The sequence below is a fragment of the Dunckerocampus dactyliophorus genome, chromosome 2, assembly GCF_027744805.1.
Source record: "Dunckerocampus dactyliophorus isolate RoL2022-P2 chromosome 2, RoL_Ddac_1.1, whole genome shotgun sequence".
NCBI classification, from domain to species: Eukaryota; Metazoa; Chordata; class Actinopteri; order Syngnathiformes; family Syngnathidae; genus Dunckerocampus; species Dunckerocampus dactyliophorus.
This window is the reverse complement of record NC_072820.1, coordinates 45,782,696-45,807,190: the sequence shown is the minus strand read 5'-3', so window position 1 is coordinate 45,807,190 and position 24,495 is coordinate 45,782,696. Positions and strand designations below refer to the sequence as shown.

The 24,495-nt window shown below is 42.5% G+C and overlaps 1 protein-coding gene across 3 annotated transcripts in view; it reads right to left on the bottom strand.

Moving 5' to 3' along the window:
* fasn (fatty acid synthase) overlaps positions 1-24,495 on the bottom strand; it is an 80,449-nt gene that overhangs the window by 28,113 nt on the left and 27,841 nt on the right. For all 3 annotated transcript variants that reach the window (XR_008566298.1, XR_008566282.1, XM_054754018.1), the window contains exons 9-33: positions 23,902-24,364; positions 23,616-23,803; positions 21,566-21,755; positions 21,290-21,384; positions 19,695-19,829; positions 19,394-19,597; positions 17,748-17,863; positions 17,500-17,675; positions 17,224-17,415; positions 15,403-15,483; positions 14,224-14,409; positions 13,141-13,320; positions 11,316-11,519; positions 10,914-11,230; positions 10,433-10,831; positions 8,160-8,324; positions 7,945-8,060; positions 5,629-5,783; positions 5,309-5,512; positions 5,060-5,210; positions 4,626-4,804; positions 4,337-4,456; positions 4,045-4,167; positions 506-729; positions 7-208 (exon numbers count right to left, since the gene is read on the bottom strand). Coding sequence is in view for 1 of the 3 variants with exons in the window: in XM_054754018.1 (XP_054609993.1) it covers positions 7-208; positions 506-729; positions 4,045-4,167; positions 4,337-4,456; positions 4,626-4,804; positions 5,060-5,210; positions 5,309-5,512; positions 5,629-5,783; positions 7,945-8,060; positions 8,160-8,324; positions 10,433-10,831; positions 10,914-11,230; positions 11,316-11,519; positions 13,141-13,320; positions 14,224-14,409; positions 15,403-15,483; positions 17,224-17,415; positions 17,500-17,675; positions 17,748-17,863; positions 19,394-19,597; positions 19,695-19,829; positions 21,290-21,384; positions 21,566-21,755; positions 23,616-23,803; positions 23,902-24,364 (4,765 nt within the window). In the remaining 2 variants the exon portion in view is untranslated. The remainder of the gene's footprint in view (positions 1-6; positions 209-505; positions 730-4,044; positions 4,168-4,336; positions 4,457-4,625; positions 4,805-5,059; positions 5,211-5,308; positions 5,513-5,628; positions 5,784-7,944; positions 8,061-8,159; positions 8,325-10,432; positions 10,832-10,913; positions 11,231-11,315; positions 11,520-13,140; positions 13,321-14,223; positions 14,410-15,402; positions 15,484-17,223; positions 17,416-17,499; positions 17,676-17,747; positions 17,864-19,393; positions 19,598-19,694; positions 19,830-21,289; positions 21,385-21,565; positions 21,756-23,615; positions 23,804-23,901; positions 24,365-24,495) is intronic.

The following is a 24,495-nucleotide window of genomic DNA, read 5'->3' as shown; positions in this document are numbered from 1 at the left end:
CCTTACCATTCCTGATTCCAGATCTGGAAGTAAGCACCAATTTTCTGGCTCCTTTTTCCGTCAGCCACTGAGCAAGCTCGAGGCCAAAGCCCCCAAGTCCCCCAGTGATGATATAGGAGTGGGAAGGGAGGCAGTAGGTGCGACACAGCGCTGGAAGCCTTAAAGGGGCAGCGGACTGGAGCGATGCACCAGTGTTCTCACGACACACCTGTGTGAAAAGACCAGTTGGTCAAATGATGCGTCCAGCTAGACTATAGTATTAGTATCCTTCTTTTTAGAACATTATTGGTGTTAATTAGTTCTTTAGTACTTTTTTCAAAGCAAGATATTTGTTTGATAGTGGTAGGGGATAGAATGTATTTATTTCAGTGAAATTATCAAATACAGGGGTTCTTCTACATCAACAAATTATTTCCCTCACTGTATATACAAGTAATATTTGGGGGTACAACAAGATACAGTATATGTAGCAAATTGTAAAATGTGTGTCAAAGGCGTGACTGACCTGCAGGAGGACCTTGCCAATGTGTTTGCCCTGAGCCATGTATCTGAACGCCTCCTCCACTTGGTCCCTTTGGAACACAGTGGTCTTCAGAGGCTGGACAACGCCTCCTGCAATGCCCTCCTTCAGCAGCGCAGACACTTCCTCCCATTCACGGTTTCCTTCTTCAAAGAGAGCATCCAGCAAAATGCCATGGAATGCGACATTTTTTAGGAATAGAGCCATGCCTGTACAGACAATGAAATCACAGTTGACACCAGTGAATGAACACAAGACAGTCTGCACCAGCTATATTCAACTCAATTATTCTCGGGGCCGTCTCCCTTCACCGTTATTCTTATTTTGTTTTCACCTCACCCACTGGTACTACAGTCATACATAACGTCATTCAGTCCAAACCATCACACAGAAATGACAACAAAAGCAATATTTATCAGTGATCGGCTAATTACTTAGTAAGTAAAAGTAATTGGAGTTATTTTTCCATAAAAATCACTGAATTAGTTATGGAATTACTCCTTCATAAATGTAATTAGTTATCAGAGAAAGTAATTATTGCATTACTTTTTCGAAAAAAAACTCAAATAAGCTAAAGATTGGGATTTTTTTTAGCAGGTTTCATGGGCCATTTGCAGAGAGTATCGCCCTGGGCCACACAGTGAAACATAAAAGGATGTGACGTTGATATTTTGAAAAGCAACACGAAGATATGTGAAGAAGTTCTATATGTTTCAAGAAAAAAAACTACACCTCAACTTTGTGATATTGGTGAAAAAGCCTATTAGTAACATCTTCACTTTTTACTCTTTTTTTTCCCCCTCACTGTTGTTGTTGTTGTTTTAAATTTTCCAAATATTTCAACCACATTCTTAAATAATTGTCTCGTGATATGACTTTATTCCCATGATATTTTCAGTTTATTCCAATAATATTCTAATTTTTCCCCAATTTTCCAAAAATGACCACTTTATATTCTTTTGATTCTCATAATAATATGACTATGAAAAAAGTAATGTTTTGATTTAAAATTTCAATTTCACCGCTGATCTGAGATCGGGTCGCGGGGGCTGCAGCCCAAGCAGGGAAGCCCAGACTTCCCTCTCCCCGGCCACTTCGTCCAGCTCCTCCTGGCGGATCCCGAGGCGTTCCCAGGCCAGTTGAGAGACATAGTCTCTCAAACGTGTGCTGCGTCTTCCCCGATGCCATGTCCTGAACACCTCCTCAGGGAGGCGTCCCGGAGGCATCCTGACCAGATGCCTGAGCCACCTCATCTGGCTCCTCTCAATGCCAAGGAGCAGCAGTTCTACTCAAGAGTTTCTCCCGGATGACAGTGCTTCTCACCTTATCTCTAAGGGAGAGCCCAGCCACCATACAGAAAAAACGCATTTCGGCCGCTTGTACCCGCGATCTTGCCCTTTGGGTCACTAGCCGAAGCTCATGACCATAGGTGAGGGTAGGAACGTAGATCGACCGGTAAATCGAAAGCTTTGCCTTTCAGCTCGGCTCCCTCTTCACCACAACGGACTGATGAGTCTGCATCACTGCAGACGGCACACCGATCCGCCTGTCAATCTCGTGTTCCATCCTTCCCTCACTCGTGAACAAGACCCGGAGGTACTTAAAACTCCTTCAATTGGGGAAGGATTTCAAAGGAGTGCAGAGTGAGATGGGTGGCAGCTGGATGTAGGGACCTTGGCGGTCCGGTCCTCGGCTATAGCAGCTAGCTCTTTGGATGTGGAATGCACCCTCTCTGGTGGGGAAGGAGCCTGAGCTGGTGTGCGAGTTCCGGCTAGATATAGCCAGACTCACCTCAATGCACAGCAAGGGATTTGGAACCAGAAGGGCTGGACTTTATTTCAATCCAATGTTGCTAAAAGAACTTTAGTTTTCCTCCTATTATGAGCTTATACTTCTAAAATTGCAACTTTTTCTCTTTTTTCTCTTCATATTCTGACTTTATTCAAAGTATTTAAAAATTACAGCTGTTTTCTTCATTAATGCTGTTTTTTATCCCAACTACTTCAAACTTTTTTCTTGTAAATTTTATATAGTATGACTTTACCTATGGTCAATATTATGACTTTATTCTCACAATATTTTGACGTTATTACCGGAATCTTATTTTTTCGCAACTTAATTTTCAAAAAACTACAACTTTACTTTGTTTTTCAACTTTATGCTACTAAAATAATGTTATTTTTCGTCATAATATTATGTTATTCTCTTTTTCTCGTTAGATGACAACATTTTTCTCTTAGTAGCTTGACTTTAATTCTTGTTGTTGTTTATTCTTTTTTTTAATTTCTCGTAATTATGACTTTTATTCAACTTTATGCAACTAAAATGATGTTATTTTATCTCATAATATTACGTTTACTCGTACATTTCTGACTTTTCTCCTCAGAACTTTTTTGTCTTCATATTTAGATTTTATTCTTGTAAAATTACAGATTTTTTCAATTTTTGCATTGTTTCCCCTGTTTTCTTTATGTTATTATTATGTTTTCAGAATGTGCCAATTAAAAAAAAAAAAAAGTAGCTGCAGGCCGCAAATGACACCCCTACACTAGTCAAAGATCCTCTATATCAGTGGTCCCCAACCCCTGGGTCATGGCCCGGTACCGGGCCGTGGGTCATTTGGTACCGGGCCGCACAGAAAGAAAAAATAATTTCCATTATTTCATTTTTTTTAATGTTTTATTTTGAAAAGTGGTCGGATTCTCTCTGTTACGTCCATTGTGCGTGTGCTAACTTAATCTCATGCCACAAAGATAGACTACTACTGTATTTTTACAATTTTTCTTTCACCTAATATTTGGTGTCAAATGCTGATACTATGTGGGAATGCATAAAGGTAAGTTTTGATGACTTATTGAGTGATAATGTGCACATTTGTCTCAAGTTAATTGATGCTAGCGCACTGCCTTTTACCGCATACGTCAAACAGCGGTGGAATAATCTCTATTACCCCCTATTACCCCCCCCCCAGTCCGCGGGAGATTTGTGGGAACACAAGCTGGTCCGTGGGTCAAAAAAGGTTGGGGACCACTGCTCTGTATGACAGGAGTGCTCTGCTGTTGTTAAGGACCTAGTGCTAAAAGACAATCAGGGGTGTCCAAACATTTTCCACCGTGGGCTGGTCACTGAAAAATCAAAAGATAGTATTTTTCATTTTGTAAAAAAGGCTAAAATCATTCTAATATCCAAAGACGTTTTATATAAATAGATTTTATAAAAACAAACAGCATGTCAGTGTTGCGTTATCAACATTGCAAATGTGTCCTCTGCATCCCTTTTGGCTCTTTTTTTTTTTTTTAAATAGTAATTTAATTTTTACAAGGTGGCATGGGCACCACAAGTGGCACCTGGGTGGCACTTTGGACACCCCTGCTCTGCTTGAACTGGAGGGGCAGTCTAATGTCATCAATGGGCTGGATTTGGCCTGCAGGCCACCAGATAAAATTAGCCCTGGTCTGTACCTACTAGAATGTTTTTTTTTCTTTTAAGTGTAAGCCTGAGTAGCTATCTGGCTTCCTACTGACCAAGAGGGGAGTTGTTGGACAGGTCGTATTTGCCAATCTCCAGGAATCGGCCATGTCGTGCCAGACAGCGAATACTCGCTTGAAGCTTCTCCTCGGCCAGAGAGTTCAGCACCACCTCCACACCTGAAAGTACATACACCAAAGTGGTCACAATCGGCAGCTGATGTTCCAGTAAATATCTGTCAGATTAACACTACACAACTTAGTAGACAACAGCATTTCAGTCACAAGACGTAAGTAAGCTCAATGAGGTCTTGATCACATTTTAAGAGGGCGTCTTAAACATACAGACCTTTGCCTTGAGTGTGGAGTAGGATGTGCTGTTCAAAGGACGTGTCTCTAGAATTAGCAAAGGACTCTGCTGATAGCGTGGGGAACCTCTCCTGCAGGTAGACCCGCTTCTCTGCTGAGCCTACAACAAACATGAAAGGAATAAAGCAACATGCAATTTTGCTGCACATGCACTTGGCTCTAATTGAAATGAAATGATCACATTCAAGTATGACACCAAGACATTAAAACACAGAAAGTTATATTTCACAACTACTGACAGCAAGTATATGGGGATCAAACTGACTGACCAACTGTTGTGAAGACTTTGCAGTTTTTGCTGAGGGCAATGGCGATGGCGGCCTGCCCAACACCTCCTGATCCCGAGTGGATGAGTACACTCTCTCCAGGGCGGAGCCTGCCCCGAACCACGAGGGAGTAGTACGCTGTGGCATAGACGACGGGCACCGAGGCAGCCTGCTCTAGAGTCCTTGAGGTCAGAAGAGATGTTTACATACAGCCAATCAGACACTGACAAAAACTGCTCACATTTTTGTATCATGAAGTTCAAGCTGCATATGTTGTTTTTAATTGATATTTTCATTACGACTGCATGCTTGTTATTAAAACAGCTAACGATTGCTCATATAGCAGAGGTTCATATTATTTTATCATTATAAGTCAGGAAGTGGTTGTAAATGTAGAGCACAGTACAGTGCTCTTGCACACAACATGTGACAGTTACCAGTTAGTGGGGACATCCCAGAGGAATCTTCTGTCCGCATCCACACATGTTGCCAAGCCTTTGGCGGGCAGCAGTCCCATTACACGCCGACCGTTGGGGTCAGAACCAGAGAACTCCATGCCCAGCATGCACTGCTGCAGAGCTAGGTCCCCTAAACATTAGGTGAATAGTTTTCCAAACTCAAGTTACAATGTGACCACTCTCACTTGTCATCGTATCGTTCATTGTACACGACTATGAGAGACACACCTGGGATAGCGTCAGGCGGTAGCTTGCCCGTGGCGAGCATTATATCTCGGAAGTTGAGCGAGCTGTAATAGACACGACACAGCTGCACGTTGGGGTTGCTGGGTACGAAGTGACGCAGCGGTGAGGCAATCCAGCGCAAGGACGAGAGGTCACCCCGAGTCAACACATTGACGTAGGCTTGCTCTGTCAACTCTTCATTTGCGTCTAGAAATGACAAAAACCCAAAGATGTTTTTGCAATCACATCAGAATGATTTCCCCCACTGTATACAGTATCAGTGTCAGTGATGAAGAAAATCCTTTCATAGTGACAAGTCATACCAAGAGTTATGCGCTGGTGTCTGAAGACACCCCAGTGCCCATCTCGGAATACGTTCATGACAAGGTCCCCGTCCAGCACCGACTGCATGGATGGATGGTCCAGCTGGAGGATTGGTGCGTCTGACGAGCCGTCAAGATTTGACACAAATGCACAGCTGGAGAACGAAAAGGATGAAATGCAAACATTTTCAAAAGATGCTGCGTGATACAGTCATAGCAGAGCTGCAAACACAGAGCTGCGAACCCCCCCTGCCCTGCCACCATGACAGGAACAACATCAACTTAAAAGCACAAAATGAATACAGAGCCATCATCCACCAGTACGAGCCTGGAGTTCAAGGACTGTCGAACAAAAGGGGGCGAGTCGCCGCTCGCATTAAACATGGAAAAACTTTGGGATTTGTAACTGTATTTTATTTTTTTTATGAAAAAATGGCCCAAAATGAATATCCGTTTCCATAAAATGTAATGTAGTTAATTACTAATTATTTTATTTTTTAAGTGTGTTTTTCTTTTTTTCTTCTTTCCAATATCATTGTGCCTGAATGTTTCCCGCGGCCCGGTGGTTGGGGACCCCTGCCTTACAGCATGCTTGGAGATACGATGTGCTCTTTTACACATTTGAAAATACTGTAAGAATGCCACTTTTATAGAACTGGGTTCTTTATTTTACAATCTAAGATTGTCCACATCAACACATGTAACCATTGAATTGTTTCGTTTGTACACTATATCGAATCGTTGTTTTTAATATATATCGTGTATCTTAACAAGAGCTGTCAAATGATTAAACATTTTAACCGGATTAATCAGTTTTCAAATTAACCGTGATTAATCACCATTTGCAACTGTGTCTGAAGTACGCCCATTTTTACTGTATTTTATTGAAAGAAAGATAAAAGACAGGACGGCATTATAATATATTTGTGTGTACTAACAGCTCCAAATTAACGGAACGTTTAAATCAAGCTAAAAGATAGTACACACATCTGAAAATCTATTTACCTCACACTAGTTTCTAGGAGCAGAACATTTGCATGACACTTTAACCGTATGAGCAATGGGGGGTTGCATTCAAAGACACAACGTAACTTAAGTTGAATTCACATGTTTTGAGTATATTTTCTGGGATTTCCGAGCATACTTAAATGCAGCAAATTGTAGTCCCACATAGGAATATCCACTTCTTGTTTTTCTTTGTCTTTCTGTTCTTTTAGACCACACATATACACATGATGAAGATGTTATTGTGATGTTCGAAGTGTCCATGAATCCATCTCTCGGCAGTCGAGTGACAATGAGCAAGGGTTGTTCTGGACTAGAGACGTGTTTGTGAGATGGAGATACATATATGGTGTTGGAATTGCCCTGTTGATGTGTTCAGGGCAGAATAAAGTCATAAAAGAGCGGCAGACTCTGTGGTGAGCTACGCTGTGCCTCCATCTGTCGTCATAACAGAGAGGTGTGGCTTGCCATGATGCGTATGCATGAATTACGCTAAAACATTTAACGTAATTAATTAAATAAATTACTTACCGCTGTAAAAGGCGCTAATTTTGACAGCCCTAACCTGAACCTGTGCATCTAGATGCGATTCCTCGTATGGGCCCCCTGGCAGTCAAGGGACCTTGGAATTGGTCCGGACTTTTCCCCAATAGCACTATTAACAATAGCATTATTAGCATTATATTATTATCCAACAGCATTATAAATAAATTGGAAAATGTATAACTAATCCATGTGATCGGTATTAGCCGATTTCAGTCCTGGATGATCGGCAGCATTAAACCCTGCTCGGAGCATCCCTACCGATGACAAGTTTGAATTTCCGAAATGTGTGAGAGGTTGAATGAGTGCAAGAAAAGCAAGCAAAAAGGAGGAGCAGCTGGCGTGTGTGTGTGTGTATACAGGGAATGAGACACATGCACATGTTCTTCTGGCATGGCTGCAGCTGGAAGTAGCCTGCTCGTTTCATTAAAGAGATTGTTGATCGACCACCTCCTCGTCAACCTCCTCCTGGGCTATTTCCACGAGTCTTCCTCAGAATCCGAGAGTTGTCAGCTCTGTCGTAACGATCCATTACACGGATACACAGCTCCTGTTTATTACTTCAATAGAACGTATGTTATGATCATTTGGTCTAACTATTTTGTGCAAAGAACCTCAAATGTACCTGTGGAGGAGCAAACGCATTCAAGCTGGCTCGGGTGCACGGGTGCATGTATGTGAGTGTTTGTCTCGATGCTCCCACCTGCGACCCCAAATATGTATACCCTGGGGGAACACTCTAGCTTAATGATAGTGGTGATGCCCTACCGTATTCGGTTGCCACCTGGTTCTTGCCGCAGACAGTTGACCATTCCCACAACACCGCAGTGGGCCTGAGAAGCTGTCAACCACAAGGGAGAGTCTGAGGGCTCAGCCAGTCTTGCCTGTCCCAAGAACCACAAAGCAAAAAAAAAAATAATAATAATGTTATGGTAGGACACTACAGACAAAATCACACAGAGGAAGATACGGCACAAACAAACCTTGAGTGTTTCCACCCACTGGTAGTCAGCACTGTCTACAGCAAGCATAACTGGCTCTACAACGGGGGCCCGACAGCGACAAAGAAAGAGCACAGAGCCGTAAAAGGACTTCCTGATGGCCACCAGGGTGAGTGAAGCCTCAAAAAACACCTTCTTCCACTCGGCCTAAATGAGAGCAAGGAAAAAATACCACCATATCATCACCGCATGCACATATTGACATGCAGTAATACCATTCTTGTCACTTTTCCACATTGTTATTAACAGGGAAATGCAGTGAGAAGAAAACTTCAATAAAAGATAGAATAGAAATGCTATAGCAGGGGTGTCCAAAGTGTGGCCCGGGGGCCATTTGTGACACTTTGCAAAAATATAATTCAACAAGAAAACTAACAAAGAAAAACAACAGCAGCAAAAATTGAAAAATCAGCAGTAATTTTACAAGAATAAAGTTCAAATATTAAGTGAAAACAATTGTAGTTGAACAAGAAAAAGTTGTAAAAAACAGCAATAACAACTGTGGTGGGCCTCATCTCCAATAATGATGAGGCCAACTGGCTCTGGCCCTGCCCACTGGGAAAGGTTGTTGGATTTTTCTTTTTGGCAGATTGAAAAAAAAGCCGTGTCCACACTGTGCGGGATTAGTAAATACAGATAACTGAGTGAAAACAAGGCATGTAATACACAAGTAATACACAAGGCACAGCTACGTGTGCCGCAGTGAATAGATACACTGACGTAACCACATGACACACCTGTCACCTAATGGGTCACTCACGCATGCCTGGTATTCACATAAGGGAAAGTTTAACAATGATGATAGAGCAGTATCCGAAGTAGAAAAATACATACAACCAGCGATACAGCCTCATTTTCTGGGGGAATCCCCACTCAGTTTTCACCGCTGCGCCGTGCAGGGATTGGAACACCAATATAGATGAAATCTTCAAGATGAAACACTCTTAATGCACAAACTAATCATCACACTTATTTGTTCATATAATGCACACAGAGCAATGAACAGCTTCACGCTCTGTCTCCTTTCTGTACCCCTGGGGGTATGCGGACCCCACTTTGGGAACCTAGGATGTAAACCAGTGGTCACAAACCTTCGGCTGTGAACCTGCTCAAGATCTACCCCCCCAACAAGGGTGTGTGTTTATATGTATATACAGTATATAGACTACATCTGCAGCTATACATACATGCAAATATATGCAATATGTGCTTTGTGTTATTATTGATTGTTGGTTTCAACATTTTCAGCTTTTTCTCATTGAAGTATTTTTTATAATCTTTGCTCTTTTTTAAATTTTATTTGGTTTCTGCAGTGATGCAATGACAAATGAGCCACGTGCCACAGATGGCCCTTGAGCAGCACTTTGGGCACCCCTACGCCACTACTTTTTTGGCTCTTGGTCGGGGTTGGCCTTGTGGCATCGACTCAAGCAAACCAGCAAGCCAGAACTCTCATATGGCTTATTGGCTCAGTGTATTGGGCGAGCGATGCTGATTGAGGAGAGAGGGGCTGGTCAAAGCACTACGACAGTCAGCCCTTAACGAGCGGCGTCGTCGCGGCTTTTTTGGAGGTGCACGTCTATGGAGTGACTGTATATTTGTGCCCTAACTTTGAGGTAGCAAAGGCAGATTTTGAGCCCTATTAACATGCAATTACTGTTGTGTGCGCAGGCACATTGCTGCAAGCACTCTGTCACTTCCTCCCTCTCTCGCTCGACCTTTTTGCTAGGGCGGGGGGCCAGTCGGTGTACAAAGCGAGCCGGTGTACTAGTGTACCTCCGGCCGGGTTTTGGGGACTGGGTTCCTTGTGGGTGCTTGCGAGTTGCTGCCTGGATAACGGCGAGGCGTACGGGCGTGTTCAGTGGACAAAACGTGCCTCTTGGTCGTTCTCAGGGAGGGGAGGGCACTGATGTGAAAATACATTTTTTTCAAATGTTCTTGTGATCGACCAGCAAAGTCTATCACCTCTTTTTTTTTTTTTTTTTTTAAAGCTGGACCTTTAACAGCAACTGGACTACAAAGATGCATTTACCAGAAATGCAGTGAGGAACCCAAAGTGTTTACTTTGAAACGCTGTTTTGAAGGACTATAACCTGCAGCGGCGCTGTCAGACAAAACTTTCAACCTGTGCAAGCGTCTGGACATTAGTGGCTTGCTGCAGTGCGGGTAACACCAGTCTTTTAACAGCGTCAAAGGTTAATAACTGGTCTTCAGAGTGTCTGCGAAGAAGGGATTCAAACATGTTCTCCACTGACCTGTGTGAGCAGTCCTTGCTGACAGTTCTCATTTGCTCTGGAGAGAAAGTTCACCGTTTCCCCAAGAGTCTCCCCTTTCAGCAGAGTGTGGAGGAGAACAAACCCTCCTTGCCTGGCTCCAGAAGCGAGATTTGCTACCAGGAGTCCAGGGTCCATCCTGAGCGGGCACCATGCATGGTTACAAACCACCAGGTCAGCCCCACCAACTGTGCCTCCGGGGGCTGGGCCCAACATCGGGTCCCACTGAGCTGACGTGACCGCTAGTTCCTCCAGAATGGTCTGATGGGGAGCTAGAAGATCCTGATTGGCAGCTGTAGCGATGTAGTCCACACGTAACATGGGCTGGATGTTGAGCAGTTGAATTATGTGGGAAAAGAGCTGGCCATCACTGGAAAGTGCCTGATGATGGGGGGAAGAAAAAAAATAAAAAATTACATAATGCTGCATTTGACTGTTTTGCCCAATTTGTTCACTTTCTTACTTCTACGACTTTAATCTTGCCAGGCATGCTGTTTTCCATGGCAGTGTCCACACAGTGTCTGAGGGCCGAGTCGTGCAGAAGTCCCTGCAGCAGACTGTCTTGCAGCAGACATGCCCTCTCCTTCTCCACATTCTGCTCCAGCTCCGAACAAAGGTTGCCGTTCAGCTCCAGGTCACAGAGCAGGGCCAGTAACCGCACCAAACCGGGTTCAGAGGGCACAGGGCTGGGCATAGGGCTTTCTGACACCCCCTGCAGACCGGGGATGGAGAGCTTCACACCATGAGAAGCCAACTTTTGCTGCAGCCTGTGGATCAATCCTATGGACAGAATGGATCGGACACATTTATATGTTTGATACTCAAGTGATGTGATTCACGACAGTATGCAATTGGGTTTCAGTACCTTTACAAAGCCTCAGCTGCTCCACAAGTTTCCCGTTGGCTGTCAGGCACTCTGTCTCCACGTAGGGAACAAACAGGAACTCCTCCAAGGTGGGAGGGATCTGCTGCTGCTGTCGACGTGGTGCCACAGTTGCATGCAGACCACTGATCTGGACTCCACCGGCAGCGATTTTGTCAAGGCAGCGGGTGAGGTGGACCGACACAGCTATTAAAATTGCAATAGACAGGTCTGGTGTCAGATGAAATACAGCAACAGAATGCACCGCAGATGCACGTTTGTATACGCTATGGCAGGGATGTCCACAGTGTGGCCCGGGTGCCATTTTCTGAACATTTTTTTTTATTGGCCCTTGGCATATTTTGAAAATTGTATTCATTAATTATTATTAAGATAGAGTATCACCTATAACACAAAAGCTAAGACGTCAATGTTTTCTTCAAAGAGCTTCAACATACATTGACCTACTTTGCATTGGTTTTAGCATTGTTACTCTTTTAAAAGCGCTGGACCCCAGGACAGGGGGCAGGGTGGCTGCATTTGTGTTGCTATGGTAACTGCTACGCAACACAACACACATTTACGTTTTGCACTGTTGGATCTTAAGGAAATTCTAAGAAGAGCTTCAAAATGCAAAAAGAAGAAATAGAAGTGAATTTCAGCGCCATCATGATTTGGGCTGCTTTTTCCTTCAATGGAACAATGGAGCTTCAGGTTGTGCAGGGTCGTCAAACAGCTGCTGGCTATCTGGATGTTGCAAGTGGCATCCATCATGACTGAAGGCCTTCGTCTGTGTGGTAATGACTGGCTTTTTCAACAGGACAACGCTGCACTTCACAATGCACTTCAAATTCACAATTTGGGGATGGATGGCAATGGATGTTTACAAAAATGGACATGACAGTGGATGCCCTCCGTGAAGCCATCTTCACCAACCACTAGCCTCCTGGAAACACTAGCATCAGGCAGCCCATATTTCAGTTGATGCTACTCATTACTGACTCCTTTTCTGAACATTTGATTTCTATTGTGTTTTTTTTTTAGCTATGACCTTAAACTTTTGATCAGCCTATTTCACTTTAATACTTGTTTGCAATAAATTGCTTACTCAAAAAGTTATTGTCTCACTCCATTTATTCTTTTTGCATTTTGAAGCTCTACTTGAGATCCAACAGTGCAAAATGTCATCAGCTAAACCTCAACCAAGCAAACAAAGAAAAAAAAAAAAGAAGATTACAATTCAAACCACAAGCGTTTAATGGGAAAATGTGGAAAACAAGACAGCAGTTGTGAATAATTTCATAAAACATAACACTAATGCGTCAAACTATCCACCGTTTGAATGCTAACACTCTGCCCTTCCAACAGCACAAGTACCATTCCTTCACAGCTAAACCAGCTTCATTCACTCTTATCCTATCGTTAAGAGTTTCACATTTACAGTAACCACCAAGATCATCCATGTAGACCTTGTACATGCACAGAAAAAATATTTTGGATATGTCTTTCAAGCAAGCTTCTCAAACTCAGGGATTAAGAGGTTAATTTACAAAATGTATCAAAGTAACCCTCCAATTTTTCTGTATGTATCCCTCGGTGGAAAAGCTGGACACCCCTGCTCATCTAGCTCACTTTTTGGTCTCATTTTCAATAGATGGTTATCGCTATTCTCATCTTTGAGTACATCTGGGTAATGTATCCGGGGCATTACAGTACCTGAATAATCAGGTTGTATGTTTATAAATGTTGATTTGACAACTGTCCCTAGAATGAAAAGGAAAGTGCCAGTGCATTAGCACCTGGTTCATGTCGAAAAGGTGTCACGTACCTTGTTTTTCATCTGCATACTTGCAGACCTTTTCCAGATGGACAGCAGGATCAATGCAGACCGAGCGGATCCTGGTTGGCAAGCGAAGACTACGGCCCGAGAGCCCGACAACAATCATCTGTAGCATGGTGTCCAGGAAGGTCACCCAGTTTCCTGTCCACTGCAGCATCCCAATGTCTCCTGTCATACAGAATACCAGGAAAATAGTAAATTGAGTTCAAGCCAAAATAACTAATATTGACCAATATTTAGAATGGCACTCCAAACTGACCACTGTTGAAACCTGTGTCCTGTAGGTGGCAGCATTGTCTGCTGTCTTCCATTAAAGTTTCAAAGCTAAATAAAGCTTAATTGGTTCCAGACAAGTGAATTTCAGCAAAGTAGGATTCCTTCTTTATAAATGGCATATTTTCGTAGTTGGAGCATAGAAGACCTGTTTATAACCTACTAAATATGTTTTTTAACATTAGAGCCCTCTAAATATGAAATAACATCCATATAGTCATCTTTATATTTGTATTACCCAATAATTAGAGGAAATAATTTAAGACATAAATACGACTCATGCTTCTGTGTGTTGCGATAAATACCTTCTGGACGTGTGAACAGGAAGTGACATCAAGGGTTCAGAGTTGAGTTTTAGCTGGATTACGACCACAACTGTAGCCCGTGTTGTTATTATTATGATTATTATGTTATTATTACTATTGTGCCTGCTGTGAGATCAAGCCAGGTGCTTGCGGCTTCTTAATCCTTCTTAATTTTAGTTCATTTGGCCATTTTTATACTTGACAAAGCTTAATTTAGGCAAGAATTTGTAACATCTGCTTCAATATGCATATTTTTTTTAATTTTAATAGGCCGTCTTCAACCGCAAAACAGCATGAAAAACTGTGATAGAGTGAAGTGTGGCGAGGGGAGACTGTATTGCAATAAAGAAGATTTCATTGCAGATTGCTGCAATGCTAAAATGTACTATGGCCGCATTCCTGCACACAGGTTCATGACATTTGGTAAGCAGTTTTTTTGCCATACACATGTTAGATACAAAATACAACCTACACTAGCTGGACAAAAACATACCTGCATTGTTGGCTTCCAAGATGCCTTGGAAGGTCTTGCCATAGTCATAGCCACGAAGTCGCAGTTCCTTGTAGACATCATGTGCCAAGAGCTTCAATTTGGGGTCGTGGTGGTCTTTGTGAGATCCCAGCCTTAACTGACTATGGAACGACTCAAGGGCGGCATCCTCCATTACGCTTACTTTGCCTGAAAATTACACACTTACACAAATTAAACACTGCATTTCAACATGCATTTATAATCAAAAGCATGGCATTGAAAATGTGAATATTTAAAGGAGTTTTGTGTAAGCGGTACAGTGGTGCCCCATTCCTGATCTTTTTTTTTTTTGCATGTTTGTCACACTTAAATGTTTCAGATCATCAGCTAATAAATATTAGTCAATGACAACACAACTGAAGACAAAATGCAGTTTTTAAATGAAACTTTGTATTATTAAGGGAGAAAAAAATCCAAACCTACATGGCCCTGTGTGAAAAAGTGATTGCCCCCTAAACCTAATAAGTGGTTGGGCCACCCTTAGCAGCAACAACTGCAATCAAGCGTTTGTGATAACTTGCAATGAGTCTCTTACAGCGCTGTGGAGGAATTTTGGCCCGCTCGTCTTTGCAGAATTGTTGTCATTCAGCCACATTGGAGGGTTTTCCAGCATGAAGCGTCTTTTTAAGGTCATGCCACAGCATCTCAATAGGATTCAGGTCAGGACTTTGACTAGGCCACTCCAAAGTCTTCATTTTGTTTTTCTTCAGCCATTTACAGGTGGACTTGCTGGTGTGTTTTATTTATCACAGTCTTCCAGGTCCTGAAGAAGCAAAACAGCCCCAGACCATCACACTACCACCACCATATTTTACTGTTGGTATGATGTTCTTTTTCTGAAATGCAGCGTTACTTTTACGCCAGCAATCACTTTTTTTCCCCACACAGAGCCATGTAGGTTTGGATTTTTTTTCTCCCTTAATAATAAAAAGCTTCACGTAAAAACTGCATTTTGTGTTCAGTTGTGTTGTCATTGACTAATATTTAAATTTGTTTGATGATCATAAACATTTACGTAAGTGTGACAAACAAGCAAAAAAAAAAAAAAAAGAAATCAGGAAGTGGGCAAAACGTTTTCACACCTCTCTAAATCTGAATATATCTAAAATCAAAAACACTGTGGGTACCAAAGCTGCCTACCGCTGACAGTCAGGTTTCCATTCTCTGAAACCTCAAACTTGTTGGTGGCAGGCATGAAACGTACTTCCAGCTGTACCGAGCCTGGAAAGAACAAAGTGGAAAAAGTGAGGCATACAGGTTTCATACAGGAGAGAATGTAAGAGCAAGTCCTGGGGGGGAAAAAAAACACTAAATAAAAGGTTATACATGATTTACAAAAGTTGATCCATTCATTTTCTATACTGCTTATCCTCACTAGGGTCGCACGGGTATGCTGGAGCCTATCCCAGCTAACTTTGGGTGAGAGCTGGGGTACACCCTGGACTGGTCACAAGCCAATCGCGGGGCACATATCAACAAACAACCAATCACACTCACATTCATACCTATGGATGATTTAGAGTTGCCAATTAACCTAACATGCATCTTTTTGGAATGTAGGAGGAAGCCGGAGTACCAGAAGAAAGCCCACGCACGCATGAGGAGAACATGCAAACTCCAAACAGAGATGCCCAAAAGGAGATTCGAACTCAGATCTTCCAGATCTCCTGACCGTGTGGCCAACATGCTAACCACGAGGTGTGGCTGAGATACAAAAGTTGTAACATTCATTTGTATTTGACTGTGGGAAATAAGCATTCTATCCCCTACCAACCAGCAAGCATTGTGAACCCCACAGACCAGTTATGTGTCCATGAAACAAATTAGTCCTCTCCCTTTAGGAAATAACCGTGAGTACTTGAGTTTCACATGCTTTGCAAATGTATCAAACAGCGGTAGATTTCAGAAAGCTGTGGTGTTGCAAAAATCCTGCTTCAAAGGCATGATGAGGTTGGTGAAATTAAACTTTCAGTGCCCCCACGAGAAACTTGTGCATGGCAAGTTTTGCACCCAGCTGCAACGTCTTTTTCGGACTTGAAATGAAAAATACAGCCGCATGGCTGACATCGCTCCTGCTCCTTGCTAAACATGCCAGCACACGCTGCTGTTGTGATCATGTGGGCTTTGCATGCTGAATAGAAGCGCTGCTGCTGGATAGAAGCGCTGCCGTGGTATTGGAGATTTTGGATGCAGGCTGATATTATCTGATACTGTTTATTTTTTGCTGATATCCAATATTAGGGGTGTCCCAATACAACTTTTTCACTTCAGATCTGATGCTAATATTGCAGCCATGAATATCGACTGATACCAATATCAATCTGATATCATACTGTACATACTTTTATGACTTATTTTGTAGTTTGGAATGTTAGGCTTGATAAGATAAGGCTTGATAAGATGAGGCTTGACCATGTACTTCTTTAAGCATGTGGGGAATAGTTTTATCCACAATGTAGCGGCGGCTAGGTATAACATAGCAAGGCTTGAGGTACTCAGTTAAGAGTTTAAACCTGACTTTCTCACCAGCGACAGGGGCTGGTCATCTTTTCTGTTATCGCTTATGACTTCTTGTCGTCCCGTGGGAGTTTCCCGTGTAACACTGCTTCAAATGCACAATTTGTTTGGTTGTATTAAACTTCCCCGGTTCTGTGCCAAAACAGGAAAAACTTGTGCACGACAAGTTTTACACTCAGCTGCGACGTCTTTATCAGACTTTAACAAGAAATACACACGGCATGACATCCCTCCAACTCCATGCTTAACACGTTAGCACATGCTGTTGCCTTGATCAGGTGGGCTCTATCCGACCGCTGGTGGATAAAAGTGCTAGGGAGTCTGGAATCTCTGTTACAATAATTTAGCATAAAAATGATGGACTGTTGATATCTTTGTCAGGGGCTAAACTAACAAAATCAGCATGCAATCAAACACTTATTTACCCAACTGGCGACGACTCACCAGTCTTTGGCAGAATGGTGGCCCTGTGGATGGCGACATCCTCAAACATCACAGGAGTGGTATCCATGACAAGACCCAGACTTCTAATCAAGGTACGCCATGCCAGCACCAAGTAACCTGTCGCTGGGTAGAGGACTCGCCCATCGATGCAGTGTCCAATCAGGTAGTAGTCCGGAGACTCAGGATTTATGTCTTGTTGGTTAGAGTTGGACGCCAAGCACATACAGTAAGTGAGTGAAAAGAGAAACAGTTGTGAAGACAAGAAGATGTGCATACTGATGTTGTAGACGACAGCAGAATTGGATCCAACAGCGCCAGAGGAGAAATCCTCCACCTTGGGGACATCCCAGGTCTGGGAATGGTCCCACTGAACCAGGGGTGAGATCATAGGGGTGCCAACTGGTACAGGGTATTCAATTCCTGAACACAGCCCATTCCCATCCAAGTTGATGCTAGAAAGGGGCAAAAGGCATTATAGAAATGGCGGAGTAAGCGAATGCAGATGGAGTACGGCATTTACTGACCCATTCATGTAGAGTTTGCCAATGTTTGAGAGAAAGAACTCAAGGTTATTGGGGTGACCTCTCTTCATGAGGGGAAGTGAAACACATGTCCCCTTCAGGCTACGCTTGAGGATGGCCTGTGGAAGATGACAGGAAGTAGAAAAAAAATATATTTAGTCAAATAATAGTTCATATGTGTCTTTCAGAACAACTATCAAAAATTATCAGCTTCATGTTTCTTACCAATATCTGGTATAATGATGTAGTCTGATACAAATATCAATCGATACCAATATGGCTCGTCCCTCAAACTAATGCCAGGTCACATCTTGTCTAATGAACAAATTGTGCTTCTCCTTTAAAAACCCTGTCCATCCTTGAAAAACCCTTTAAGTCATTCAAACCCTGCCATTTTTCAAAAGACAAGCCCTTCAGTACCGGCCATTTTAGATGATTTTTTAAAGGCACACAGAATAATGTGTTCTGTGGCTATATAAACATAGAACCTACCAAAAGAAAAATTAGACTCCTCTCTTTCATCAGAAAAAAAAGCTTGTTTCTACCCTTTTCCGTTCTTTAGTAATCAGCAGTAGAACATAGGTAAGTTTTGAGAAAATATCAGCTCCCAACAAGAAAAGGGAGAAAAACAGCTTTTTGTGAAAAGATACATTTCAAGCATAACTTTCACTGAGTTTTTTGCTTTTGTGACAGTTCAAATATCTAAACAAGTATACCACAACGTAAACAACACAAAAAAGGGTTGCTTAACATCAAAATAACTATTTACAAATATAACACCATAAACTACAGTATTTACAATTTCCACATTTGGAACTAAACTGTGAATGTGAATGTGTGTGCGCTCGTGTGCACGTGTGTGTGCAGGTGTTGAAATCCCCCTACAATGCGTAGCCTTCCGCACGCTCCACTCCTCCATGCTCTTCCACTTCCTCGTTGCTGTCAAGTGTGTTTTTAAATGCAAATGATCCATGCCGAGCTCTTATCAAATGGACTTCTGCCACCTTGTGGCCCTTTTTATGGCGTAAAACTGCTCTAAAAGTGACAGTTATTCGTGTGCAGTTGCATCATCACCCCTTTTCGCCTCTCGTGCAAAAAAAATGTAAAAGACGTATGAATACGTCTTTGGGATTGGCGTTCAGGTTTATAAAAATGCATAAATACGTCTTTGGTATTGAATGAGTTCATAATATTGGTAACTATACAATATAGTAGTGAAATAACATTTGTTTGAGACTCTTGGTGTGCGATAGAATGAATATTAAGAATAAAATAGGTTTCATTTTTGAGCAATTACTGTAGTAATTGGGTGTCATGGGGGCGCGAGTAACCTGCCTGTAGAGGGTGCCCATCTGCCACACATATCATGCCTTGATGAGGGAATGAGCGCTGAACGCAAATAAATGGGATTTTTTTTTCTTTCAATCTCGTGGCGCCCCCAAGAGAATGGCACCGTGGGCAATTACTCATATACTCCATAGCTAGAAACGCCACTGACCGCAATGGAAATCGGTATGCCTCTGCACCGAACCAGAAGTTTCCCTTCCAAAAAAATCTGACTATGAATACACGTCCCGTTACGACCCTTGCCACGTGGTCAACAAATCTGACAGCAACAATGAAAAACAAATCACATTTACTTTGCATACCTGAAGGAGAGCATGAGGTGCTATCTCCAAGACAACAGCGTTGTCAGGCACCAAGCTGAGGCCCTCCTGGAACAGAACGGGGCTCACCAGGTTGTTGACGTGATAGTCAGCCGAACTGTACAAAGCCAGCGAAGAGTCCCACTCCGACTGAGGGATGCTGGTGCTCACCCAACGGGATGAACGCTGCCGTGGTTTCTTAATTACCTACACCCAAGACAAATATTATTTAGCCCACCAGTGCAGTGTATATCATAGTGACTCCATTTAAATTCTTGTAAATGCTTGTTGAAAACCAGCATACCGCTTTTAGGGCCGCTAAGAGGGTTGGAGCGATGGATGCCATGTAGTAGGAATGGAAAGCCACACCTGCGCTGCGCACCTCCTTTGCAAACACTCCCTGCTCTTTCAGCTCTGACACAAACTTACTGACCGCCTCCTGATAAATGAAACACAGTTTATGCCAGGGGTGTCCAAAGTGCGTCTCTTTTTTAAATTGGCCCGCATCACATTCTATATACCATATTTTCCGGACTATGAGTCACACTTTTTTTCATGGTTTGGTTGGTCCAGCGACTTATACAGTATATGTTTTTTTTCCACATTGACAGCCATGAGAGGGCGCTCTAGGTTGTGTGCCAGTATCTGCTACTTCTATCACTTCTGTACGACGGAACATTTACAGTGTTTACATTGTAAATTTTGTAAATTCCCACCACAAAAATGTATATTCTCCAGATCACAAACTCCAAGTAAACTAATTATGTTAAGTTGTTTAGGCTACAGTTATCTGAATAACTGTTAAATATGCTACGTTAACATACCACCTATTCACGTTACGTTAACAGACGCCTATTTAGCCTGTTGTTCTCCTTTCTTACTATAACTTACCTGTCAAGATGACATGTCTGTTCTTGGTCTCTGATTTTATAAAATAAATTGCCCCTCCAAAAATGTGACTTATAGTAGAGTACAACTTAGGGTTTTTTCTTTTTCATTGTGCATTTTTGGCTGGTGAGACTTATACTCCTGAGCCACATATAGTCCGGAAAATACAGTAGTATAATTTACCAATAAAACAATAAAAAAAACCAACAATAATAGCACACAAGAATAAATTCAAAACATTAAGATAAAAAAGTTGTAATGTAACAAGAATTTTTTTTTTTTTTACGAGAATAACATTGTAACATTATAAAGGAAAAATAACATAATTTTAGTCGCATAAAATTGAAATACTAAAGAAAAATATTTTTAAAGATATATGAGAACCAACTGTAATTTTTGGAAAATTAGGTTGCGGAAAAAGTTAGAATGCAAAAAGCGGCTGTACTTTTCCAAGAATAAAGTCAAAACATTGAGAAAAACAAAAACGCATTTTAACAAGAAAAAAAGGGCAGAATTTTTGCAATACCTTCATAATATTATGAGGAAAAATGTCATTTTAGTATCATACAGTTGAAAGTTGTAATATGAGAAACAAAACAAAAGAGACTTGGAATTTTTTGAAAATTAAGTTGGGGATAAACATTATAGCAATAAAGTCATAATACTGCAAAAAAATTTTTACAAAGATTATTTAAAAAAAAAAAAAAAAAGCAAAAATGGGGACAAAAAGAGCAAATACAGATAGTAACAGTAGGCTGGGTTTTTCTTTAAATATATTTATAACTTCTTAGCATTTTGCTTTACAAAATATGAAAGGGGCCCTTGCATCCTTTCATTTTTCACTATGTGGATCCATGCTGGAAAAGGTTTGGACATCCCTGGGTTATGCAGACCAGTCCAGTGGAAATGAATATCAACCAGATCACAATTAGGGGTGCCTCCAATGGTCAGTTTACTGTAATGTTGAGTGTCTGTTGTGGTTGCTACAAATTGTGTGTAAAGAGGTCTGACCTGAGGACCAGAGATGGTGACTGTATCTTCAGCATTGTGGCAGGCTGGGACGACACCCTTGGGACACTGAGCCATGCACTCGTTCCAGGTCAACCCTGAAACGTCAACACCAAAACAATTTAAAGGATGTATACTATAGCGATAATGATGACACATCAAAATAAATGAGTACTTTGGCTTTTTTTGACAACAAAAGTGGTCCACAGTTTAGCAATAAGAAAAACTTATCATCTCAAAAGAGACGCCTCATTGTGAATGATGTGCACTTCCTCTCACCCACTGCAGCCATGCCCCCGGGAGGAAGATCTGCCTCTTTGATGCAACGGCCTCTCCAGTAAGCTGCGAGAATGGCCTCCTCGTGGCTGAGGGAGCCGTCAGCATAGCCGCACGCCAGCTCTCCCACCGAGTGGCCCACAATACCGTCAGGCTTTAGACCCAACTTAGCAAGCAGGTCTATCTGAGCTATCTGCAAACAAGAAGCACAGAACACCTTAGCGCCATTCAGTGCTTTGAGTCTTGTGTGGGTTTTTTTTTCCTCTAATGATTGGGTCAAATGAAGAAATTACCAACATTCTGCATATTAGAGGGTCAAACTGGTCAAAGTCATGGCTATCAACCATGTGCCCCAGACTGTGGGGCCTTTGGACATTGCTAGATGTCTCAACTGTGGTACTTACGCCTAAGTCTTTTGAGTGCATGACAGTAGTAGTAGCAGGGCAGTAGTGCCTGGATGTTGCATTCAAAGCAACCAAAACTGTTGAGTACTGGACATTTACCACCATCAAGAGACACCATCGTGGCTAAGTAGTGAAAGAAGAGGGACTCACTTGAGTAGGGGTGCAATGGTACAGGTAAATCCACAGATACGGTCCGTACCTTGGTACTTAGGCTACCGTTTCGGTACCTTTTTTATATGGGTAAAGAGTTTTTTTCTACCAAAATTGTCTTTATTATTACTATATTTGCAGACTAAGTCACCCTTTTTTTTCATGGTTGGCTGGTCCTGTGACTTAAACTCCAGAGCGACTTATGTATGTTTTTTTTTCCCCACACTGACAGCCGCAAGAGGTCGTTCTAGGCTTGTGTGCCAGTATCTGCTACTCATATCACTCCTGTGCTACTGAAAATTTACAATGCAAACATCAACTGAAAAGGACGGAACACGAATGCTTCCCAAAAAGAAAATCACACTGAAAGCCACAAGACGGCGCTCTATGCTCGTGTACCAGTATCTGCTACTCCTGTAACTCAGATACCACTGAAAATGTACAACATAATCATCAACTTATAACGACGACTGAGAAAGACGGACCACAAATGCCCCCAAAAAGAAAATCATACTCTGCAGATTACAAACTGCAAGTACTGAAATATGCAGCCGAACACGGTAATCGAGCAGCAAAAAGAAAGTTTGGCGTGAACGAGAAACTTGTGAGGAACAAGTTCCTTAAAAGGTGCTTGAACAACGTCAACAGTGCAATTACGTCTCCACGCCCTGGTAGTTGCCAAGGCGATTAATATAAATGACTTCGCAGGATTAACTTTTTGGTGTTACCGCTTCATACAATGCAACCGCCTCTCTATCAGAAAGGCCGCAATCATAACTGGGACTGACGCTGATTCTGACCACAGCCATGCACAAGAGGAAGCGGCGTGCCCTATACTCTGGGAGTTGGCGGAGTTGCTCAGAAGTGACACCAAAGATGAAGAATTCAATGGATTTGGTAGTGATTTGGAGTGAGATCCAATTTGGTAAACTAGTTATGTTGTTTAGGCTATAGTTACCTGAATAACTGTTAATATGTTATGCTAACATACCACCTATTCACGTTAACAGATGCCTATTTATCCTGTTGTTCTCAAATTCACAGCTCATTAGAAGGAGCAAAGAACAACTTGTGCACCAAAAATGGCCCCTGGCCGCACTTCGGACATCCTTTTTACAGCGCTTCTTTTTAGGAAATGTGCAAGTGCAACAAGAGTTTGAAGAGGGTGACGGTTATTTCATTTTTTAGTAAAGTTCCTTAGCTGAAGTGCAGCGTTCATAGCATGCAGCACCGTTCTCATACTGCTGCTTTCATCTTACACACTCATCTTTGTCCATTTACAGACGTGATGTGTTCAAAAACAGGCACACCGCACCTCACCGGCGGAGCCAGGAAGCGGGGGACTCGGCGAGCACGTAGCTGAGGAGATCCGCCACAAACAGGCGAGGGCCGTGCGGCTCCGATATACAGTATACTCTTTTGTCTTTTCATCTGCTTTCAGGCAGACTTGTCCCTGACTTGAAATATGTACATTTTTCCTCACATTGTTGCTGCTCTACCTGTATAGCGGCGAGGCCGACAAAGGCATTAACGGTGTCTTCAAAAGTAGCCTCATCAGCTTCCTCGAGCAGGCGAGATATGACTAAACCGGTGTCCTTTAGGGCTTTGTCCGACAGCATTATGGACTCTCTGAAGTCAGGCAGCTGCATCAGGCTGCGGCCCATACCTGCCCACTGCGTCCCCATACCTGGACATGACACAATGCAACACACAGTCGCGATAAAAATGTGAAGAACATCCATTCAGTCAAGACCTTAATAATATTGAGATAATATGAATTCTCACCTGAGCAGACATACCAGAGGGGCCTGGGAGTGGCCTGCACCTGTTGCACCTCCTTGGTGTCAGTCTGAGAGCCAATCAGAGTGTAGCCTCGATAGGGCATGCTAGCAGTCGTACTTCCAGACACTTCATTGAGCAAAGACAGGAAGCTATCATCAGCACTGTGTTCCTTCGCTTTTTGGAGAAGCAAGTTCACAGCAGCCTCGGTACGGCCGCACGCCTGAAGCACTCGTGGGATCGCCCTAGTCTCAGCCGGTATCTGGGTGCGCCTCTCGGTGGGACGAAGGATCACGTGGACATTTGAGCCCCCAAATCCAAAGGAGTTAATTCCAATGATGCCACCACGTACAGAGATAGGCCGGTCCACAACTTGAACCCGGCCATCGGCGAGGGCAGGAATGTCAGTGTTAGGACTGTTGAAATGAAGGTTGGGGGCCCACACTCCTCGCTCCAGAGACAGCAACACCTGCAAAATGGATTACGTTGATAAATATCATTCTAGCAGTCTTATTTATTTTCCAAATATTTCAACTTTCTTCTTAAATAGTCTCCGTAAATTTCTTTTTGTAATATTATGACTTTATTCCCATATATTCT